This window comes from Pleurodeles waltl, chromosome 3_1, assembly GCF_031143425.1.
Source record: "Pleurodeles waltl isolate 20211129_DDA chromosome 3_1, aPleWal1.hap1.20221129, whole genome shotgun sequence".
Taxonomy (NCBI): Eukaryota; Metazoa; Chordata; class Amphibia; order Caudata; family Salamandridae; genus Pleurodeles; species Pleurodeles waltl.
In genome coordinates this window covers 1,124,669,112-1,124,691,936 of record NC_090440.1, presented here as the reverse complement: position 1 = coordinate 1,124,691,936, position 22,825 = coordinate 1,124,669,112, and the positions used below count along the sequence as shown (strand labels likewise).

The window sequence follows — 22,825 nt, the reverse complement described above, 5'->3', positions numbered from 1 at the left end:
TCAAAAAGTATAAATATGGCCCTTAATACCCATAATAAGAGATTTAGTGACCCCACTTGATCCCAAAATCCCAATTGAGACCATTTAGAACATTGAAGAAACATATGTAAATAAGTTCCAGAGCTTTTATTACAATGATAACAAGTGTCATGTAGAAGTAGTTTGAAGAGCGGCTTTGGAAGGAATTGTTATGGATCTGGGGATAATCTATGTGCCTTGATCCTGAGTGGTGGAGGATGAAATAGAACGAGGTTTGGCTGTGAGTAAAGGTTGTAAAAACTGATATTGTATCAAACACTTAGGCAGTAAATGAAAAGATTGGGGGAGATGCTCAAAATAATGAAGGAGATGCTCAAAAGAATGAACCAAGTTTGTATGTAGAAGGAACTGAGATAATGCAACCAAGTCCTTATTAGACCAATCCCACCACAACAATGTGAACAAAGTACTTGTAAGAAGGTGGATGGCCCAACAAATATGGCTTGAATAGGGAGCAGGAATGAGAAATAAGTGAGGGTAGCCAATTCCTTGGAGGACAAGACATATAAAGAATGTGCTTACGATTAATTGGGTATATCATTGCAAGTTCCAATAAATACAATAATTTAGACTGCAAATTAGAATGATCATAAAAGCAGGCCTGGCATTGCTCAGTTCCAAATGCTTTATTGTAAAGGATCAGATCAGGAAAATTACGCCCGCCCCCAAAGATTTAGACATTCTGAGATGTTGTAAGGATATTCAAGAGCATTTCCCATTCCAAAGGAAATGCGATAGAAGCTTGTCAGTGTCTTTTTTTAGGTAACATTGTGAGATAAAAATTAATTATAGGAAGCAACATCATTTTGATTGTATCTTGGCAACCCCACCATGACAAATATAAAGTTGACCATTCCTTTGTCAATGCTTGCTTGAGAAATTGCCAGTTAACTCTATCAAATGCTTTCTCAGCATCCAAGGTTATTGCTGCAATAGAATATTTAAGCTTAAAAGCTTTACTAAGAATATTAAGAAGGACACAAGAATTATCATTTATATTTATATTTTTAACATAACCTGATTGTTGAATGCCCACAAAATCAGCAATATAATCTTTAAGTTGAAGAGCAAAAATCATGGTGTCTGTAAAAGAACCAGAGGAATTATTCAATGAAAGGAAATATTGCAGTAATTTAAATAATTTAAGAAACAATTATTTTAAAAAAAAATTGGAAAAATATGACAGTAAATCCATCTGGACCAAGTGCTTTGCCCATGAGAAGGTGTTTGACAGCAGTAAATAATTCTCCAATGAGAAGGGGTTGTTCAAGCATCAACAGCTCAGTGTGATGCGATTTGTACATTCAGGGATGAAAGAAAAAGGATTTGATGGAATCTTCTGAAGGTAAGGGTTAAGGAATGTACACAGTTTGATTACAATCAGCAAAGCAATGAGCAATGTCATTGTATTGAAATAAGTTAACTCCAGATGAATTGGTAATTGATTGAATATACAATTTCTCCTTCCTACCCTTCAAATAATTGGCCAATTAAGAACCCATTTTATTCCCCCCACCCACATAGTACCTTGCATTAATTTTAAGAAGAATACCACATGCTTTATCTGTAGTGGATTTGTTAAATTCAATCTTTGCAGCTACAAGAGCATCAAACTCAGTTTTATTGTTTTAGAAGTACAAAATTTGTGTTCTAATTGTTTAATGTTAGGTAAAATGGAAGTATAATATTTTCCATGGCTTTCTTTTTATTAGAAACATAACTGATAATAAAGCCCCTAGAGTCTGCATCAAAGGCATCCCAGACATAAAGAAATGAGGTGTCTACAATATCATTGGAAACACAAAAGTCAAATAAGAAGAAATGAATACCTTATTGGATAGTAAGTTATTATTAAAATGCCAATGAGATCTGGAAGAAGTATCCAAGAGAATATCTGAATTATTACTCGCTGGGGCATAATCTGAAATCAAAATGGACCCAACGTCTGAATGAACTAGGAGTTGGTCCAGACTTTTACTAAGAAATATACAGTCAATTCTAGTTTGTGACTTATGAGGGGCCGAATAACATATACATTCTTGAAGAGAGGGATTAACTAGACTCCAGAAATCTGACAAAGGATTGTGCAAAATGGTGTTTTTGAAAGCCTTGTGGGATTTGTGAGGAAGAAACTTAGTAGTAGAACTCCTATCAAGAAATGGATGAAGAAAATTACTGCAGTCTCCTCCTAAAATACAATTTTCATTTGAATATTGTGTAATCTTCTGGTAAATATTCCACCAAAAACTGGGTCAGGATGTGTAGGGCCATATATGTTCAAAATTGTAAAAGTAACCTCACCAATTTTTATTTTGATCAAACCTCACCTAACCTCTTCATCCTTCTTCTAAGAAATAAATGAAACATTACAAGATTTATGCCACAGAATTACCACTCCAGTCTTGTGAAGGACCGAGGGGAAAACTGAGCTGACCCACCCACTGCTGCTTGAGCTTGGAAATTTCTGCTTCTGTGAGATGGGTCTCTTGAAGTAATGCTAAATATCATTTTAATGTAGAAACATGGGACAAAACCCATTGTTGCGTTGTAGGATTTTTTAAACCTTTGACGTTCCATGTTGTTATTTTGACCTGCCTTTTAAATGAAGTCATGAGTTAACAAACAAAATAATACAAAGACTACTTGATTGAAAACATAATAAGTATCCACAAAAGGAACAGGATAGAAAAGACAGGTAGAATAAAATAATGGAGACAAGAATAAATAAGGGGAAAATAAACCCTGCAGAAAAATAGAATCAGGAAGGCAACACAAAAAGTTTTAAAAAATACCTTGGTTGCAGATATGACGATAATGAGAAAAGCCATCCCAGAGGATGTAGAGAAAACGGAACGCCTAAAAAAGATCGAATCAGGCTCGGTCCTAGGGCCGAAGTAAAAATAAAAATACAGGGAACACAGCAAAAACCCTAGAGTAAACACGAAGGCATAGATAATACAGAAATATTTGACATATATAATAACTGGGTAAAGACATGAAAAACAAATGATACAACATACGACTTACCAAGTAGAAAGGGAGGGAATCTAAAGATGCAGTATAAAATGACAAATGAGCAGGGAACAAGAAAAAGAAAGAATACTCCATACATGGGCTGAATAACGAAATACAAAGGGAGAAAGCATTGGGTTAGAAGAGTAATTACTCAAAGTAAATATAATACCTGAAAGGAAGAAGTAAAAAGTTAAACAGACTAATCTTAAATGAATTGTTAATCATGTTTTGGCTGTTGCACCAATCTCCATATCCTCATGGATAAGTTGCTGAAGAAAAGTCTGAGATGGATCTTCGAAAGAGTAAGGGCCTGATTTAAGAAATGTGGTGCTGCATCCACAGCAGCGCCACTTTTCTGGCACCCTTTAGCACCCCCCTAATGCCACCATGTGTGCAACGTATTTAATATACAGCACACCATGGTGGTAGTTAGGGAACTAGTGTCAAAATTTATGATGCTAGTTTTGCGCTTTGTAGGAATAGTGTTGAAAATGTTGATGCTAATCCTAAAAAGCACCTTGAGGCCCATTATAAATAATGGTGTGCCTCCTTTTAATGAATGCACTGTGCAGGCGTTAAAATGCCTCAAAAAATGATTCAAAGAAATCTTTTAGATTTTTTAGATTTCTTTGTGCCATTTTGTTTGCCCCCCCCAATGGGGGAATGCCCCCTTGCATACAATATGCCTGGCGCAGGCCTAATATGGTGTAAGGGGTTACAACGTTGAGCAATGCATGCATTGTGCTACTTTGTAAATCTGGTGTGGCGATTTTGGCCTCGGGCCACATTAGCTGGAAAAAAATGACGCTAATGTGGCGCAAGGAGGCGCTAGACCATCTTAAATCTGGTCCTACGAGTTTTCCTTATAGGTGATTTTAAAAGTACAGGGATGAACTAAGCCATATCATGTTCAAAGATTTTAGTTGTGGGCGAAATTCGAGAAAGCGTTTCCGTCTGGCAGACATTGCGTTTGACACATCCTGCAAGAAATACATCTTGTGGCCAGACCATTGTACAGGCCCCTTCTGTTTAGCTGCAGAAAGAATGCTCATTTAGTTGGTATGTTGCAGAAAAATAATTAATAATACCACTGGGTCTGGAAACAAACAGACCTAAATGGTAAGCCCTTTGAATGTTAAGAAAACTGTTATCATGTAGATGTACTATGGAAGGAAGTGCTTTCTGCAAGAAGGATATGATGTTAGAGCACCCTACCTTCTCTGGGATACCAAAAAGACACAGATTGTTCCTTCAGTTTTTATTTTCCAAACCCTCTGTTGCTCTCTTGAGATGCTCAATATCCTTTGTCAACTGAGAAACATCATTAATAGATCATTCCAATTCACTAATACACCGTTCTATATCTGCAAGTCTTTGTTCGTGCTTAGACCATTTCCCATCAATATGTATAATGGCAGCATTAGTTTCTACCACAAAGGGCTGTAGTGCTTTAATTTCTTCAATAACATCCTGTAGTATGGGAGGTGGTGGTGATTTGGAGAGAGCATCTGTGTCTTTCTTTAGTCTCTTGACTGAAGCTGGCGCCTTTTTTTGCAGAGATGTGGAAGGAGTTGCTGAGCCAGTCATGCCAAAATTATTATTTTCCTCCATAACAGCAGAAATATTATCTGAGACAAGGTCCCGTAGACAATTCTTATGCCGAAAAGTAAGTTTAGTAGTGTGCAGAAAAGATGTGACCTTCTGGTTCTTCTACAAGGATTTACCCATAAATATGAGTAATGTTACTGAGTATTTATGAATGAAAAGGGCACTCCTTGGGTGGGTGTACAAAAGGACTATAAAGCACAGCTAAATGGAAAAAAACCTCAAAGGTCCCGTAGATGATTCTTGTGTCGACTAGTAGGTTTAGTAGAGCTCAGAAAAGATGTGACCTCCTGGTTCTTCTACAAGGATCTACCCAGAAATATGGGTAACATCACTGAGTATTTATAAGTGAGAAGGGCACTCCTTGTATGTACAAAAGGACTATAAATTACTATAAATTAACCCATTGAGGTTTTTTCCTTTTACCTGTGCTTTATAGTCCTTTTGTACACCCAAGGAGTGCCCTTTTCTTTCATAAATACTCAGTAAAATGACTCATATTTATGGGTAAATCCTTGTAGAAGAACCAGAAGGTCACAGGGCTGCGTACTCACCCCCACCTTAAATAATACTGACATATGTGACCTAAAAGTTGCACTAACTAGTGTTTACTCACCATCAATGGTTGGACTTAAGATGCAAGTGGTGTACTCTGAAAATGCTTTCCTACTCTATGAACCAATCACAATTGATCTCTGTGTTCAACATGCATATTACTTATATATGAGCAAATGTACTGAAGGTCAATTAAACCACAATGCAAACATTGGTCTCGAGAAGGACCGCTTTTACAGGACAATGGTCAGTTATGAATTTCTACTTGTCAGGGTCAGAGTTCACGTGTCATGGTCTTCAATGTACTAGTCGATTGACATGGTAGTCACTCACAGATTAAAAAAAATATATCTATCGACTTACCCTATGGGGCTCCCATTTCTTGGCCTCTTTTTATAAGAATATGTTAAATCACTGACAAGTCTTGCAGGAGTGCAAACTTCAGTTTGTTGCAATAATGCTTCTGTGCTTGTCAGCCTTAGGCATTCCTTCTATCCTTAATTGTAAGTAAGTAAACTTTATTTGAATTAGTTGATAAAACCCTTGTGAAAATGTACGGAATTGTCAAGTTAATAGAATCATTTTAAAATAGCAGGTTATGGTAGTTAGAAGTTGAGGCCTGAGATGGTGCAAAAGACCGCTTTAAATGTAGCTGTGCAAGTTGCTACCGGCATAGACAAAAGTATGCAGGCTTTGTAGAACTCGTTTATGAGTTCACGTGGGGTCTGGAGAGCACAAGAGCCTGATGTAAATGTCCTCTCCCCAACTAGCAGACTAGCCCCCGGAGCAAAGATGCAGCTTCTATTCTCTGTAACTGGACCGCAGTGTGCGCTTTTTTCAGTTTGCTTATTTTTTGTTCAAATCTTGTTTAGATATTTCATGAAGCCGCAGTTCAGAATGGGGTCACGGGGTGAGAGCCTGCCTGCATGTAAATCCCTTTTGTTTTGAATATGTATTCAAGGAGACTACTCCTGTCGATGGCCATTTCAGGGCCGATAAATATGAGAATTAGTAAGAGCCTCCAAGATGGAACAGCATAAGCAGCAGACTCTGTTACCAATTTGCTGCCATGCTGTTTTTTTGCCTGGGTAGGAGGAAAACCCAGGCGGCAGTGTGTCAGCTTTAATTTTAGATGGCTATGTGCAGTCCAAGTAATTTGCCCACTTCAGCCGGGAGTAGTTGTTAATCACCGCCCAGATGTGAGATCTTACAAGTGTACCGTGCCTACTGATTGTTTGCTTCAGAAGGCCAAACTCTAACCATATGTCTGGGAGATGAACTCTGTGCTACGTGAAAGACTTTTTGACTGAAGTTTATCCACTAAGGCTGCATCACGACCATGGACGGCCTCACTGCCATAGGTGAAAGTTGGCAGAACCTTTGCGTCTATTACCTTTAACAGTGGATGAAGCGTATGGCCCTTCAAACTTTTGTATAGCGTATTGAAGACCGTAAATAAAGCACTGCTTTTATGTGTAAATGATTGCAGCGGTTGCCTAGTAGTTCCCTTGCCATCCAACAGGAGACCTAGGTATTTATATTATTTTACTGTGTCCAGGATGTGCGTGCACAAGTTCCAGGACGAGTTCTTCTTAATGGCCTTACTTAATATCCTCACCTTCATTTTGGTTCTGTTGATGACTAGGCCATTTTCTGTGGTGTGCAGTTGCAGGATGTTGATAAGCCTTTGCAGGCCTAGTTTGGTTTGGCTGCACAAGACCACTTCCTCTGCACTGATTCATTGGAAACATTCCAAGGTGAGGGGCCCGGCTGTCAGTTGCATGATGGGCTGGAGAGATGTCGACCTTAAAAAGATTGAAAAGGTATGGTGACAACACACACCTCTTCTTTAGACCGTAGTGCGTGTAGATCTTTCTTGACAGAAGGGTGCCATTTCTGACTTTATTCCGCACCCAAATACCGCTACGGAGTAACTCTATGACTCTAAATAGACGAGACCGATGTTCCACGTCAAGAGCTTTCTCCAGAGCTTTGTGCGGGTTACACAGTTGAAGGCCATGATATGTCATGTGATGCTGCTTTTCCACTTGTTTGTATAAGATTGGCAGGACGAAAATATTTGAGATCATCCCAGAGTCTCTTCTAAGGCCAGTTTGAGTGGTTGGTATTATCCTCCTTAATTCTGCCCAGACAGCCAAGTCCTGTATTAATTATATTCACTGTCTAGTAAAGTGATGAGGTAGTAGTTCTCTGGTAGGGTGTTATCCCCACCCTATGTAAATTAGGGAAATGACTGAGCCCTCCCATGAGTCGGGTATGCTTCCGGTAGAAATTACATTGGAATAAAGAGATGCCAGCTTTCCGACCCAGTACTGCAGGTCAGTTTTATAAATGACCTGGGGTATCGCTTTGGGCCCAGGAGTGCCATCTCTCTTTCCTGTTTTGATTACCCTTGCGATTTCTAGCTCAAGAGGACAGTCTTGAATAAAGTTGAAGGCAATGTAAAAGGCTGTGCCTCAGGAAGGTTTAACTTTGGGTTTTGGCGCTCTGTAAGGAGGCGGGAGCCTGCAAGTCCATGATGGAACATTATCTTCAGCTGAGGTCACAGCTTTATGAGGTGCCATGTCTGGGGTAGGTGAGCCTTTCGATGCTGACACTCTGTAAGGAGGGGCTAAGCTTGTTGACTGCAGTGGTGTAGGCTTGGACTCCCAGAGGGTGATGGCTGTAGGGTATTTTGCTGCCAAGAAATGTTTTTGGAGAATGCCCGCCCTAATAGGGATATGCGTTAGGGCCTGCCATTTTCTGTTGAGATTATTTACAGTTGCCCAGTGGTTTTAGAACTGGGTTGCTTACTATTGTAGTACAACTTTGCACAGAAGGTGTATGTTTCTTATTTATTGTCCGCCCAGATGGTCTTCCTATATTCGTTTTTTTGCAGATCTTAAGATTTCTAGGCAACTTCCAGTTTTGATGTTCCACTCCGAGCAACCCTTAGTGCCTGGTATAACTTCTTCTTGGCCGTGCGACAGACTAGTGATCCTGTTTTACATTTCTGACAGTTTCCTAAAGGGGCCTAATTTGTTATCATGAGGGACCCTCTATGTCACATCAGTTGTAAATTTGTGGCATGTCGTTATCTCCTCCAGGCTTAACCTTTCACACCCTTCTATTATGGCATTGACAGTATCGGCAATATTCATTATATACATTTCTTACCATCTTATAGTTTCTTATAGTTTATTGTATAGTGTGTGCCAAGCATGGTTGGTTCACTCTCAGTGGCCTCTCTTCCCACATCTAACACCAGTGTTTGTGGGAGATGGCTTGAGATTTGGAAGGAGTGTATGGTGGGAAAGAGAGTAAGGGGTACGAATGTGTAATCTATAATGGACTAGTTTGCCAGACAGTCATCGGGTATTCTGCCATTAAGCACCCTCATCCCGAGGTATTGAACCCCTAACACAACGCTTTTCCCACTTTTGTCCTTCTGTTTTCCTAGATTGGAAACTTGAAGCTATATGTTCCAGTAGACGTTCTGTCCATTAAGAATATCATCATGGTCTACTGTATCAGTAAGGTTCATATTGAAATCACTCATGATGGTAAAGTCGAGTTCTGGTGCCCGATTCATAAGGTTCAGAATAATTGAAAGATTTTCTTGGAAACTTTGTTTTTGAACAGGACCTGTTTCTATATAGATGTAAATTGTGATTAGGGCCCTCATGTATTTTGAACTAGTTATAGAAGTAATCAGAATTTCAGCATCTGGTTCTGGTAGCATATTGATCTTTTCTGCTAAGGACAGTGTGACGTAAGTAGCCAACCCCCTCTTCTGCCCCCCAAGACCCACCCCCAGCAGGTCAATCACATTTTTCAGTTTTTTTTCTGCAGGCTTGTGATGGTATGAATAGCCTGTGATTGAGGGCGGGTGACTGCCCATATCTCAATGAAGGCAACTATGTCAAATTGTTTCCAAAACAACAGTTTTTTTCTCTCTATTTTGCTTTGTAAGGCAGCAGTGTTCCAACAGCAGAGTTTCAGACTTGCGTTGTGTGTCCCCTTCTTGAGCTTGCAAGTTGTTTCCTCCTCACATTTGGGGTTCCGGAGAGGCATTTTCAGTCTGGTAAAATAATAGGACTTGGATTTTTTTAACTACTAGGTTTACTGGGGCATTCTCGCATGCTGTCGATTTACAGCATACGCCTCTTTATACTGAGAAAGTTGATGATCTATCAGTAATTTTCTTAGGTGGTGATGGTAGCAGGGTATTGGGGTGATACATAGGTCGTAATTTTTACACCCCATTCTTGAAAAGCCTCCTTTTCTTTTAAGCCAAGGGTAGATGTACCTGGTAACAACAAGGTGACCATCTTGGAGTCTCTTAAGGAGTGTCTGTTCTCCAGAAAGAATCCAACTGACTTAATATCCTCAGAGGAAAGGTGGGCCAAGGATTGTACAGCCTAAGACGTTTTAAGATGTTACCTTGGTTTAAGGAGCCTTGGCGACCCCTGCACTCGAATTCTGGATAGAAAACTGTCCTTTTTTCACCAAGCTGGTGAGGAATAATACCTGACATTGGTTTGACATGCTTTTATGGTTGTTATTCTTCTTTGGGTGACTTGAGTAGCGTCAGCTGAGTTCTTATTCCCTGACTGAATGGCAAGAGTGGGGCCACTGTTTGCCATTGATGCAGAGCCAGAGGTGGTACCTAAATGATTTGCCTCTTTGCTAAGATCAGTTGTTAAACTGATGTCTTGTTTGCTGTAGTTGTTGTTTACCTTGCAGGGACATTTGCCAGAGTACAGGATGGTTGTAGTTTGGCCTGGGATACATTGGTGGAATCACCTCGTGTATCAGCTTCGATGCAGTCAAACAAGGTCGTCCAGGTGTGTTGGTAAGTCAGAGGGACGATAGGTGGGTTGCCCGTGATGTGGGTTCCCCGTTTTCCATGGATGTTTTGTGCCTCCTGGATCTCTTCAGTTTTTTCAACACTAATCGGGGACAAGAAGTGAGACTGTGTTTCCTCCTTTACAGTGAGGTTGGATATTGTTTTTCTTGTGAATAATGTGCTTGTAGGGTCAATTGACTGTCCAGCAGTCCTGTCCTCTTTCTAGCTTTAAGTCGGTCGCTTCAAGAGTTGAGCATTGGAAGGCAAGGACGTTATACTGGTTTATGTGGTACCGGTAGGGGATGAAGTACCTGTTTCCTCCTGTGCTTTGTTTTGGTCGTAAGTCCCTGGCCATTCTTCATTTTGCCCCCTTTGTTCTATCCTTCATTGTGCTCCTCTAATTTCTGTCTCGCTTGACTCTACAACTTTCTATTACTGCAATGCCTCTCACCCCACACCATGTTCTGATTTGAGGGTTTCTGAACAAATGTTTTCCATTACTAGCAGCTGTCATGACGTATGCAGCATGATTAGGAGAGAAAGTTAGTTGTTTACTTTTTATCTGTCCCATACAGTCTTATTGTGCTGGGCAATAAGCTAGTGTATGTTTCCTTGTTTTATGGTAGTTTTTGAATGTTTAAACACTAGAATAGATCAACTTTGAGGTTCACTTTAAGAAAGGAGAAATAAAGAAAAATACTCCCCTGAGATGTGGCAGAGTACCAGAATCAAGTTGGCTACAGCTTTTGTCACCAGCCATTACACATGGCCTGATTAGGGCTTTTCGGTTTTTATTCTGTATTTTAGGATGGTGGAGGACATTGCGTGAACCACTTTGACAGACACGACCACTATATTTAGAGATCACTACCAGTCCAGTAGTGGTCTCTTTAACTTCAGAGGAACCATTGTTATGGCAGTTTCTCTGAAGATACTAAAAGTTCGATGGACAGCCATTGGTTGTTTTGAAGGTGTCCACAAACTTTTTGTTTGTTTTTCAAAAGCAAACACCAAGGTGAGAATTTCTTTTTTTAAAGCAACAAATGAACAACTACACCCTAGGTTTGTTCCCTCGGTATGGGCCCATTCTTTTTCTTTTTCTGTTTTATCACCAGAAGGTTTTCCCAGGCGGTGATGGACAGAAAAAAACAGAACACAAGAATCTCAGCCCTAAATAGGTAAGCTGAGTAAACTTTTCATCGAAAGAGCTAATGGGGGCACCAACAACGGAAAACTGGCAGTCTGCCTGATTTACAATAGAGTCGGTGGATTGAGGGTTTGGTGGGAAGGTTATCCCGTCACACTTAATAAGCAGTACCCCTTCCTCCAGACTTTAAATCAGGCCCTTAGGTTTTCAATCTAAAGCATATGAAAAGATGGTGAGGACTTAAAATGTTTAAAAAAGTGTAAAAAATGAGTAAAGTTTGTAAATCTTGGCCCGATTTAGTCAGAAATGAAACAGGAGTAATACAGAAAAAACATTCCTTCACCTGCATGCTGTATTGTCACTGTGGCCGAGTGGTGTTCTAACGCTATAAAACTGCCCGCTGCTTCAAGTCACCCTAAGCCCCATCGCTCCTACCGTACTGCTGGTTCACATTCCATTTTTAAAGTGAATTTCCTGCACCTGAGGACTATAAATATAAAGGGTTACATTTTTACATCCAAAAAGAGTACCTAGATAATATATTTGAATTAGAATTTGCCTGTATATGTGATTATAAGAACTGTAATGATTTATTCAATGATTTTGTTTTATTTATCAGCTTCCATCATTTCTTTTTCTCTGAATAAAAAAGGTCTTTAAAATAAAGAGTCCCTTTCCTTTAGAAGCAGTGGAAAACGTATGTGATGAAGTACACCAGCAGGCACTGGATATGATAACAGATATTTGTACAATAAGATCACTATATTTTGCATTTGCCACAAGCTTTGTATTGAAAGCCAGTATACATCAAAATATATGTTAGAACCACAGGAATGCAATATAATTCTTCACAGGAAGAATTTTGTAGTTTCTATATAGAAAGCAAAAAATACAAATTCACAAAACAAAATTTAAACTTTTTGACATGTGGCTGCCTAAGAACTCAAATTTACAACAACCTAACTTATCGGGGCGCAGTTTCACCCTAAGAAAGTTGGAGTACAAGCTCAGACTTATATATAACAAACATCGATGCAAAGTATTAGAGGGATTCTATCAGTCTGATTGTATAGTGACTATTACAATTAGTGCTTTTATTAAACATGATAAAAATAATGAGGATTAAGGTTTTACTGTAGTAGCTATTTTTTTTTACTAACCCCAAGAACAGACACTGTCTACAAAAAAATGCAACCAATAAATGTATCAGGGCCAGGAAGCTCTTATGGATGTTCAGAAAATATTTAACCCATTCACATTTCAAAGGTATGTATGCATGTGTGTGTGCTTGAAACTTGCCAGTGATTCGCTTGCTGATGAGATCTGAGTTAGTCCTGTATTCCAACAAATTTGGTTCACCCTTTTATCCTTCCGAGGTTGACAAAATAAGCAACAATTTTGATTGGTTAAAAAGAAATGTATATAACAATCTAATACAAGCGGATTGGTTTAAGTGTTATATACATACTAGATTATTATGGAAAGGAAAGTGGCAATATTTTTTTATCAGTACTGCTAAAGCCTGACAGAAAACTACAGTTGAATTTAGAGTACTAACTTTGGTAAATATTCCACATGAGCCATTTTATTTTTCACAAAAAATCAATAATTGTTTTGTAAGTGTAATGATAGCAGGAGCACAAACTGATTTAATAAAACAATACACCTCAGTGGATATGACCTGAGCCGCAAGGGTTCATGATATGCTTGCTAATACGAATAAATAAACAGTAATTATTGCAAGGAAATCTGAAGGACTACAGTTCAGTTACTATTTAAATTCAAATTAAGTTGGAAAATGATCACCATCGGACACTTTGTTCAAGAAAATTAAATTCTAAGAGTTTTGATGGTACAATATGGATGTATGTCTGAGTTATGTAGCGAAGAATTAATTCATTTTATTGAACATATAGAAATGAAATCCAAATATGTGACATACGTATTCAACAGAGCTGGATTGAAATCAAATCTCTACATGCTTAGGGAATACCTGAGGATTGAACTGAAAATAGTGATTGATAATTGGTTTAAAATGAGATGTGTGTACTAAGTAAAAAGTTGTGATCATATCTAATCCTAACTGCATGTAATACTCTTCAGTGTGTCACCTGTCTAAAAATGAAGAGAGGGTGAAAAAATTGCAATAAAATCCAATTGAGGAGCAAGAGCAGCTTTGACTCACATTCAGGACTTCCACACATTGCAACACCTTAAAAAGCTGAAGAACCCTTCAAGAAGCTCCCTAATGATAAAAGATAGACTTTTCTTATTCATTATATGAGTAGTGGTAGTTGGCCATACATCGCATACAAATTGAAAGCTAACATAGGAGGTGTTCTTCGTATTTTACATGTTATTTTGCAATTTACATTGCTTTCCCATGCTTACATACAGATTTTTCTTCTTGCGTTCCTACAGATGTCAGTATTTCTGTTTCACTGTTGAATATGGCGCTGAGAATACATTAATGACTTATCGACCTTCACTCTGGTTTATTTGATGAGTTACCTCAATTAATGTGTATTCTCCTGTTCACCATGGCGGACCTTACTATTTGGTTGATTGGTCTGGCTATGGAGACCCTGCAACGCATTTCACACATCACCACCAGTCCATGCTTTTTATAATCATTTCTTTGCTAGGTCTTGGCAAATGCAGCTTGAATCTAGTGACTAAGTACTATGTTATTTCCTCGTCTCTGATTCATTCTCACACCAGCATTCGCAAGCATTGTCACCTCAGTCTTCCATGCTTGCAAAACTCATTGCCCACATTTCTTCCTTTCGTTGTGTGTGTGTGTGTGTGCACCATCCCGTACGGTCATGCAGGGTTTCTGTGCTTTGCACCAATAAAATGAGAAAGGGCCAATATGCTTGATGTGGACCATGTGAGCCACAAAGGATGAGAGTCCAATGTAAATAAAGAAAACCTACACAGGACAAAATTCAAAGTCAAAACCATGATGGCTTATCATACATTTTTAATAATTACGGAAAGCAAAAGGTAGACAGATTAAATCTGAATCCATATGTATGGTATATATCGTAAGTGAAGAAAAAAAGCCTAAGTATAAAATCCAATGACTGACTGTCAGAGTCTCACTTCACTAATATGAACAAAAACTCTGTCATTTCTCTAAATGCAAAGTCACCAAGAGGACCAACATTACGCCTGCTTCTGGATAATAGACAAAGCTCTGACTCCATGGTAACTTAAGTACAGAGTAAAACAACAGTCCAACGTGAAGACTTTTCAGTATGAACGCAGGAGTGGTTTGGCACACATCCCAGAATAGACCCGTTTTGTAGTTTCGAAAGAGTGAAAAAAACACACGACGTAATGTGAGGTCGTATTTGAGGGCTGAAGTAATAAAATTACATAACCTAAACCAATCATTATTTCAGATATTGTGCTATGTAAAACAGGCTGTACAACGAAATACCCCAAAATTAATATTATTATGTCTTCTTTCACCTACGTACAAGGGGAAATGACGTTGCACTGTGAAACAATAAACAATTTAAATAAATAAAACAAACAGTTGTGGCTGTGAGCAGCAACATCCTTATTCGCAACATCACGAGAATGTATCAGACATGGCTCCCTTCAAAGCTCAAGTTAGATATAGTACAAGAAGCTGCAACACAAAAGGTTGACTATTTTCTGTTAAGGCGTAAGAACTCTAGCAGCTTTCAGAATGTGAAGAGTAAAACTGCATTTTTTCAGTCTGCGGCCCAGTTACATCAACTCGAGGCCTGGCCATGCTAACTTTAACACACGCAGAATAAATGTTAAGATTTTAATCCATAAATCTGCTCTAATAGTGGAGTTAGGAGGTGCTTCCTGTGCAGATTCCAGATACCTTAGCTCCTTCTAGCCTGTCGACTACTAACAGAGATGTCATTATCTTCTTAGAGATGGTAACACGTTTTGTGGGACCAGGCCTTAATTGATTTGTCCTCTTGGATTCAACTTTGAACTTTCTCCTTTATCTCAGTTCTTCTACTTATTTTACTTGTGTTCTACAGTATCCTTCCCACTACCATTTGAGCTTTCTTTCTCTTTATTTGTTGTGATTTTGAATAACAGCCTCAGTCAATCCAACATATCACATAGCCTTTTCCAAGTCTTTTTTACTGGCCCAAAAGTTGTGCACATCTTTACTTAACCTTTAGCTGCTAATGCGGGAAATGCACAGCAGTGATGGGTGAAATCATCCAATTATTAGCAGTCTCTGGTAATAATCCTGTTCCTAGAGGTTTGGGATTGACTAATCATACTGTAAAAGGACCAAGTCTGTTTTGTCTAATATTGGTGACCCTCTATGGAAGCACAGTGACCAAAAAAGGAAGGATTACAGTGTGACCAGAACTACTGCCAGAGTTTGATTAATCAAAGCATTCCAGCCATCACTGTTTGTTGTTATCAGTGAAAGGCCATAGGTATAGCATGTATGCCCAGACACTGGGTCACATTGCTCTCTGCGCATTAAATCTAAAGGTGCAGCTCACTGATGAAAACAATAAGGTTAAAGCCAGTCTGGGGTTGCTTGTGTTTCGAGGGGAGAGCCTCCCAGTGCAGGATGACCTATTTCCACTGGAGTTGGACAATAGTTGATTTGTACAAGGTTGGTTCATGTTAGCCAGAAACATCTACCGAACTGCAGCCGGGAGTAATTACCAGTAAGTAGGTTAATGCTAGCATTTCACCTGTTACATTTTTAATTTTTTGTTTTTCTCGCTGTGGCTTGTCCAGCTTGCCCCGTTTCGAATTGCACTGCTTCATTAATCAAAAGGTAGGAACTTCTATGGAACCTACACATCAGATGTTCTATTTGTTCCCTTCCAGGAAGTCAGCTGTCATCACTCTCCCTCGTTTTTGGAACATGGGACATTGTTGACAGTCATCTATTTTGGTGGAAGGACTACAGGGGTGGCACAGTTGTTTTTCTAGATTCGCGTTTATGTGAGGAAGATGAAGTCAAAGGCAGAATAATGAATCAGAGTGGACTGTTATAAAGGAATTATGGTTCTAAGTAGATCTGGCATTACACGGGTCGAAGTGGTCATCCTGGGGGTGGGATTGATCAATCATATTGCATCTGAACTACATTTGCAATCCCAGATTACATATTTATACATATTCTAGGAGCGTTTTATTACACATTTTAGTCATTTTACCAGGGGTTTACTTGAAGTGTGAATCGGAAGAGTGCTCTGTTCTGACTTAATGACGTTTCCAAATTTTGGATTTCAGATTTTTTGGTGATAGGACTGGAACAGGGAACAAATCATGGAGTTTTTCTGATGGTAACTTATTGTTTTCTGCCTCATTTAGAGCCAGGTCATAATGGAATATTCTCTGACTTGTTTAGGGAGAGCAAAATCTGAAGGAGAACTTAGCAGCAGTCGTCTCGCTTCTTTCAGGTCTAGCACTTACTTCTCAAACCCATACATTTTCCATTATCAGTTCCAGAACTGTCTCTTGGATTTCTTTAAGTAAAGTATATTTCCTAACAAAAGGGACAGGTTTGTCTCAAAACACATTGCAATTACTTCCCATAAACATTTATGTTTTTTCAAAAAGTTCCAAGTAGCGGGTCAACAATTAATTGGTGTTTGGTAATTAATGTTAGCTGCTGTCTAGTTTATGCTTTGTCTGATTAGGTTATAGTCTGTTATTTGTCAATTTGATTTATTTATGTATCTTTTGTAAATGAACACAGACAGTCGAAATCACCTCATACTGAACCCAGGCAGCCACTTCCCATCTACATTTAAAAAATACATAAAACTCCACATCCCCTACTTTTATAGAAACATCCAAAACTTAAAGAACACTTGCAGCTGAAATTTGGATACTTTGCAGAAGTACTGAAATTTTGCTATTCTGACATTGGTGTATGTTTAAATGTACTTCATATTTAAAGGGCTCATGCGTAAAGGGGAAAACTCCCAAATAAATACATGTGTTTACTGAAGGAGTTTCAAGATAAACCGGGGGTCCATGAAGATTAATCTGCAAGAAAACACAACTCTGATAAATGTTAGAAAAGTCCACTAATAAGGAACAGTCGATAAGCAAATATAGAGACTGTTTTGTAAAAATATTCAAATGTCGCCATTCAGGCAGAGAACTCCTGTGCAGCAATAATTATGTGCATTTACTAAATGTTCCTAACTGGCATTTTGAATGCTCAGGGATGCTGCTTGGTAATAATGAGCCTGTCGTGCGTGCTTGGGAAGAGATATGATCAGGTGGCAAAATTACATACTTGCTAATAAGTACACATAGCTTAGGATTCTGGTTCCCATTCAAATTGTGAAATGTTTTTCCATTCATGGTATATTCACGTGCATTAGTTCCCTTGTCAACAACATAGTAATGGAATGAAAGCTTGAATTAATCTCAGCAGCTGGTGATAGCAAGGGGGTTCATTCCAGACTGTTGCCCTGTCTGTTACTGTAGACAACCATGTGCACATCAGTCTTTTTTCTGCTCCAATAAGAAGAGTCTAACATAAACTGCCAGCACAGTTCCCCTCTAGACGGAAACACTTGCTGATTTAGGCCTCGTCAGTGAAGTGTAGCTTAAGTACCATGGCACAGTCAGCACAGGACCCAGACCTGGGCATACTCAGCCTACTGAAACAAACAACCACAATATGAAGGGGATGGTTAAAATAATCGTGTCCGCTTGGGATCGCTTAAGCCATGTTAGACCATTGTTTCACCCACTGTAACAACTCATTCTTGATCCTTCTCCCATAGGATCAGTCCATCTGAAACTGCAGATCAGGTCGCCCTTAAATGGGAACACAAACAGCACCAGACCGTATTCCGTGTGGGAGCGGCCGATCCGGGGTAGGGGTTCACGTTGAATTGTGGGACTACAATTACCAGCATGCAAAGAAAAAAAGCTGAACTGGACAGGTTACACATACATGCCCTTGGGAGAGCTCTGCTCATAATGTACCGCAAGTATGAGTCTGTACAGGAGACAGGGTACAAAATTAGCTTCTTGTATTTCTTGCAGGGTGTGAGCTTCCAATCAGACGGGCAAAGCTCAAGTAAGAGAAAGTGAAACTGGGTTTGCTTCCGTGCTCTTTACAGAGGAGACACTGACTGATCCTGCTTCCAGACGCGCATTAACAGGTAGGTTTTGTAAATATAACACGAATAAATTAGAACCTCGCTTTAAATGTCACCTTTGCTGTTGTGGGGGTCAGCACGCTCCTTCCTTTTGTTCGTGTCTTAAGTCTAAAAGAGATCGAAATACCTGAATAACATCTGTGCGAAACCTGTATTGTAGCAGTTAGTTCTGCGCGTGCCTATTTTAATATATATTTGAAAAGTTTAGACTGCTCTAAAATTCTTCGGAAATGGTTTCTTCATGTTAGTGCAGTTTTAGGTTTTGATTACGAAGTGGAAAATACCCGCTTACTTAATTTCCAAATGACTTTATTTTAATATTTATTTTGTACTATATTGTAAATTGCCTTTTTACTAACTGCAGCTCGCAGTACTGCGTACGTGTAAGGGGGAGTTGGCATTCAGTTTGGCAGCCTGAGCAAGTGACTGCTATTCCTCCATGTAACCCCTTTCTAAATTGATCTTACTCCGGATACACGTCGGGGTGGATACAGTTCCCCTACTTGCCCAGGCTGCTGGGGGGGGGGGGGGGGGGAGGGGGGGTGCCAACTTTGTGCTCCACTCACCTCCTCTGTTTGCATTTTCGAAAAGTGTAATGCGTTAAGTAAGCTTGCAATGTGACATCAGGGTGTTTTCAGCTCTCCAACTCCCAAGCAGGGTCTTTTGTCTGTTTGATAGGCTCAGCAGGTTATTTTAGGATCATTTTCTGCCCACCATTCCGAATTAAGACCCATATTTATACTTTTTTTAGCGCCGCATTTTTTGACGCAAAAGCGGCGCAAACATGCAAAATACAATTGTATTTTGTAAGTTTGCGCCGTTTTTGGGTCAAAAAACGGTGCAAACGCGGCGCTAAAAAAGTATGAATATGGGCTAACTCCTTGTGAAAAATACACCCACATATTATTTACTCTGCAAAACCGGTTTAAAAAAGTAATTTCCAAGTACACGCTATTTAAAAATGCTGTCTCGCCCAGCCTTTTCGAAACTCAGTCACACATTGGAATATGGAAATGATAAATATGATATATAAAATGTACCATGACCTTTTACTCGTGGCAAATTAGTGTGTGGCGTCACTTTCTGTGACATTATTCCATATGCTAATTAGTCTGTCAGCTATTGTATAGCTATTTTGTGTCCTGATCTTACTTGAGAGCAAAAATGAAGTGTTCAGTTCTGAGACGTTTCTTGAACTTCAGTGGCTGGGTTAATGGGTCCATAGTCTTCATTTAAAAATGCCAGTAAAATACTGGCCAGTTGACTACCCTGGAATCATACGATTCTGGTTAAATATCCACCTCTTTTAAGGAAGATATTTTGTCAGCAGTTTAACAATGATTTAAGTTGGTTGAATGGCCATAATCTTTTTTTAGGGCCGAGCCTGCGCTAGTGCATGTGTCTCACTTGCGAGACACTGCTAACAAAAAAGGCTTGGAGCCCACACATTGCTTACCATTTGTTGGCTTGCAGGACACTCTCAGTTCGTCACTGCAGGCCAAGCATCATTTCCATTCATGTCTGTGGAGCAGATTCAATGTAATCAGTGCCTGTACACTGCTCCCGACGTGATTGAGGTACTTCTTTTTAACTTCTAGGGCCCTGCAAACAGAAGGCATGTGACTGTCAAAAGCATTCCAGCAGGACAAACAAATTGCAAAGTCTTATTTTTTATGGATAACCTTTTTCTTCTTTTCTAACTTTGCACTCATGTTATGTTTAGTTTTTGCTTGTGGGCGCTGTTCATAAAAGAAACCGTTTCTCTTGTTCTAAATATTGGACCGCACCACACTCCAATCGTCTCGGCCTACTCCACTCCAATCTGCACCACTCCAATCCAAAACAATCTGCCAAACTTCAATCCCAAACAATCTGCCCCACTCCAACCTGCCCCATGTCAATCCAAAACAATCTGTCCCACTCCAGTCAAAAACAATCTTCCCCACTCCACATCAAACAATCCACCTATTTCCAGTCTGCCCCACTCCAATCCAGAACAATCTGCAGCACTACTATTTGCCCCATGCCAATCCAAAACAATCTGCCCCCTCCTATGTGCTCCAAGCCAATACAAAATAATCTGCCCCACTCCATTCTTCCCACTCCAATCAAAAAAAATGTGCCCCACTCCAATCTGCTCCACTCCAATCCCAAATAATCTGCGCCTCCCCAGTCTGCCCCACTCCATTCCAAAACAATCTGCCCCACTCCAATCCAAAGCAATCTGCCCCACTCCAATCCAAAACAATCTTCCTCACTCAAACCAAAACAATCTGCCTCACTCAAATCTGCCCACTCCAATCTAATCCAAGATGATCTGCCCCACTCAAATCTACCTCACGCCAACCGAAAGCAATCTGTCCCATTCCAATCTTCCCTACTCCAATCTGCTGCACTCCAGTCCAAAACAATCTGCCCCAATCCAATTGTACTCAATCCAAAACAATCTGCCCGGTTCCAATCTACCTCACTCCAATCCACCCCACTCCACCCCAATCCAATCCTGCACCCCAGCTGAGTCCACCCCACTCCAATCCAATACATCCAGCCCACCCCACCCTGCCTCACTACAATCTAATCTAATCTACTCCCATCTAATCCCCCACTCTGGTCCAATCCATTCCACTCCAGTTCAATCTAATACACCCAACTTCAATCCAATCTAATCCACTGCACGGCGCTCCAACCCACTTTCAATTCACCCCACTGAAAACCACCTCATTCCAATCCAGCCCACCCGACCCTAATCCAGTCTACCTCACCCCAGTCCTATCACTCCTATTCAATACACCCAATCCAATCTAATCCACCCCACTTAAATCCACCTCACCCCATTTCAATCCACCCCCTCCAAGCTACCCCACTCCACCAATCCACTCCACTTTTCCCTATTCCAATACACACCACTCTACATCATTCCATTCCACCAGACTACCTAAATCCACTCCAACCCACTCCTTCCTAATCCACCTCACTCAACTCCAGTCTGTGAACTCAGCTTCTCTCTGCTCAGCTCTATAACACTCTACTCCAATCTTCAACACATTATTCCAACAAATTCATGCTACAACACTTCTCCCCCACTCCACTTTATGACACTTCACACCACTAACTTTAACCCATGCCATACTGGTGTACAACATGGCACAAACACATTGTCAATCCAATAGCTCTTGCATAGGCAAGACTGACTGGCGTTGCCAATGCTTGTTATGTAGGGGTCAGGCTCTACAATACCTAATGTCCACTGGCATGGCCCTGATTTTGTCCTCCTTTGTATGTAAACACACACCTTGAATATGCTAAACAGATATCAACTCATTCACAGCCAGCATGTGCTAAGATAGCACCATGGGCAAGATCAAATTTGGCACCCCATACAAATCACCAAGAACACTTGGCATACTTTAGACACAATGCACCCTGTGAATGTCTGCACCCTGGGTGTGGTCCGCACTTGAACATGCTGAAGGTGGTCTATGAACTCATTACTCAGTGTCGACCATTTTCAAGGGCGTAGCTTCAGGGACGGTGTTTGGGGTGTGACACCCACCAAATAAATACATTCTTGGGTTGGTAGTTGGGTCTGGAAGCCCAAAGTCAGATCTTCTATGTCTGTGTCTGTTTTTCTTGACATGATCCAAGAATAAAACACAAAAATGTCACCTCTGATGTAAAATAGGAGAAAGAGAGATTAACAGAGATATACATTAGGTAGCTAAATTTCAAAATGTGAAACCCAATACAATCTGGAATCAATATTGGCACCCCTGCTTGTCCAAATTGTGTGATCCCAGTCCAACATTTTATCTCACTGAACCTCTTTTTCTTTATTAATGCACACTGTGCACATTTAAATGCTTGGGGGGCAAGCCATTATTGAGTCTAAGACCATGTTTCAAAACTATAACTTTTAATAAACGTCTGTCTATACAGTAATATAATCTGATGCACTAAGATGAAACGCTTCCACATATTAAAGAAATACACTTGTTTGAGTTTTGAAGAGACTGCCTCATATTTTACATTATGTTGTTGCACAATATATATGTCAAACGTTCTCATGGTTAGGTTAGTGCACATATTCTTTGAACCAATCCAGATCCTCGCCTCAGCTTGCCCCAGTAATTTGCTGGCATGCCCACCTCTATTTGTGACTCCGGTTTAGTTGTCACTTGTAAACTTTATCATCAAGGCTTCTAATAGCAAGAGCAAGCAGGAGATGAAGAGGAGTGTTTTCAGTGAAAATATATTTAACACAATTGATCCCAGGGCAGGGACTTGAGGCCATCGTTTTGTACATGACCATAGTCATGAGTTCCAAGGGGGAACTACAAGTCCAGGTGGAACAGGTAGGGACGAAGCTTAAGGGGGTAGTTTGGAGTGTGAAACCTTTCAAATGCATTGCTGGCTAGAATTTAGGTCTGGGGGGCCTGAGTTGGGTCTGCTATGTCTTTGTCA

At 40.0% G+C, this 22,825-nt stretch overlaps 1 protein-coding gene across 1 annotated transcript in view; it reads left to right on the top strand.

Moving 5' to 3' along the window:
- The window catches only part of LOC138283556 (uncharacterized), a 239,449-nt gene that overhangs the window by 167,468 nt on the left and 49,156 nt on the right, over positions 1-22,825 (top strand). The window contains exons 5-7 of the mRNA XM_069221496.1: positions 8,675-8,777; positions 9,961-10,069; positions 17,984-18,076. Coding sequence (XP_069077597.1) covers positions 8,675-8,777; positions 9,961-10,069; positions 17,984-18,076 — 305 coding nt within the window. The remainder of the gene's footprint in view (positions 1-8,674; positions 8,778-9,960; positions 10,070-17,983; positions 18,077-22,825) is intronic.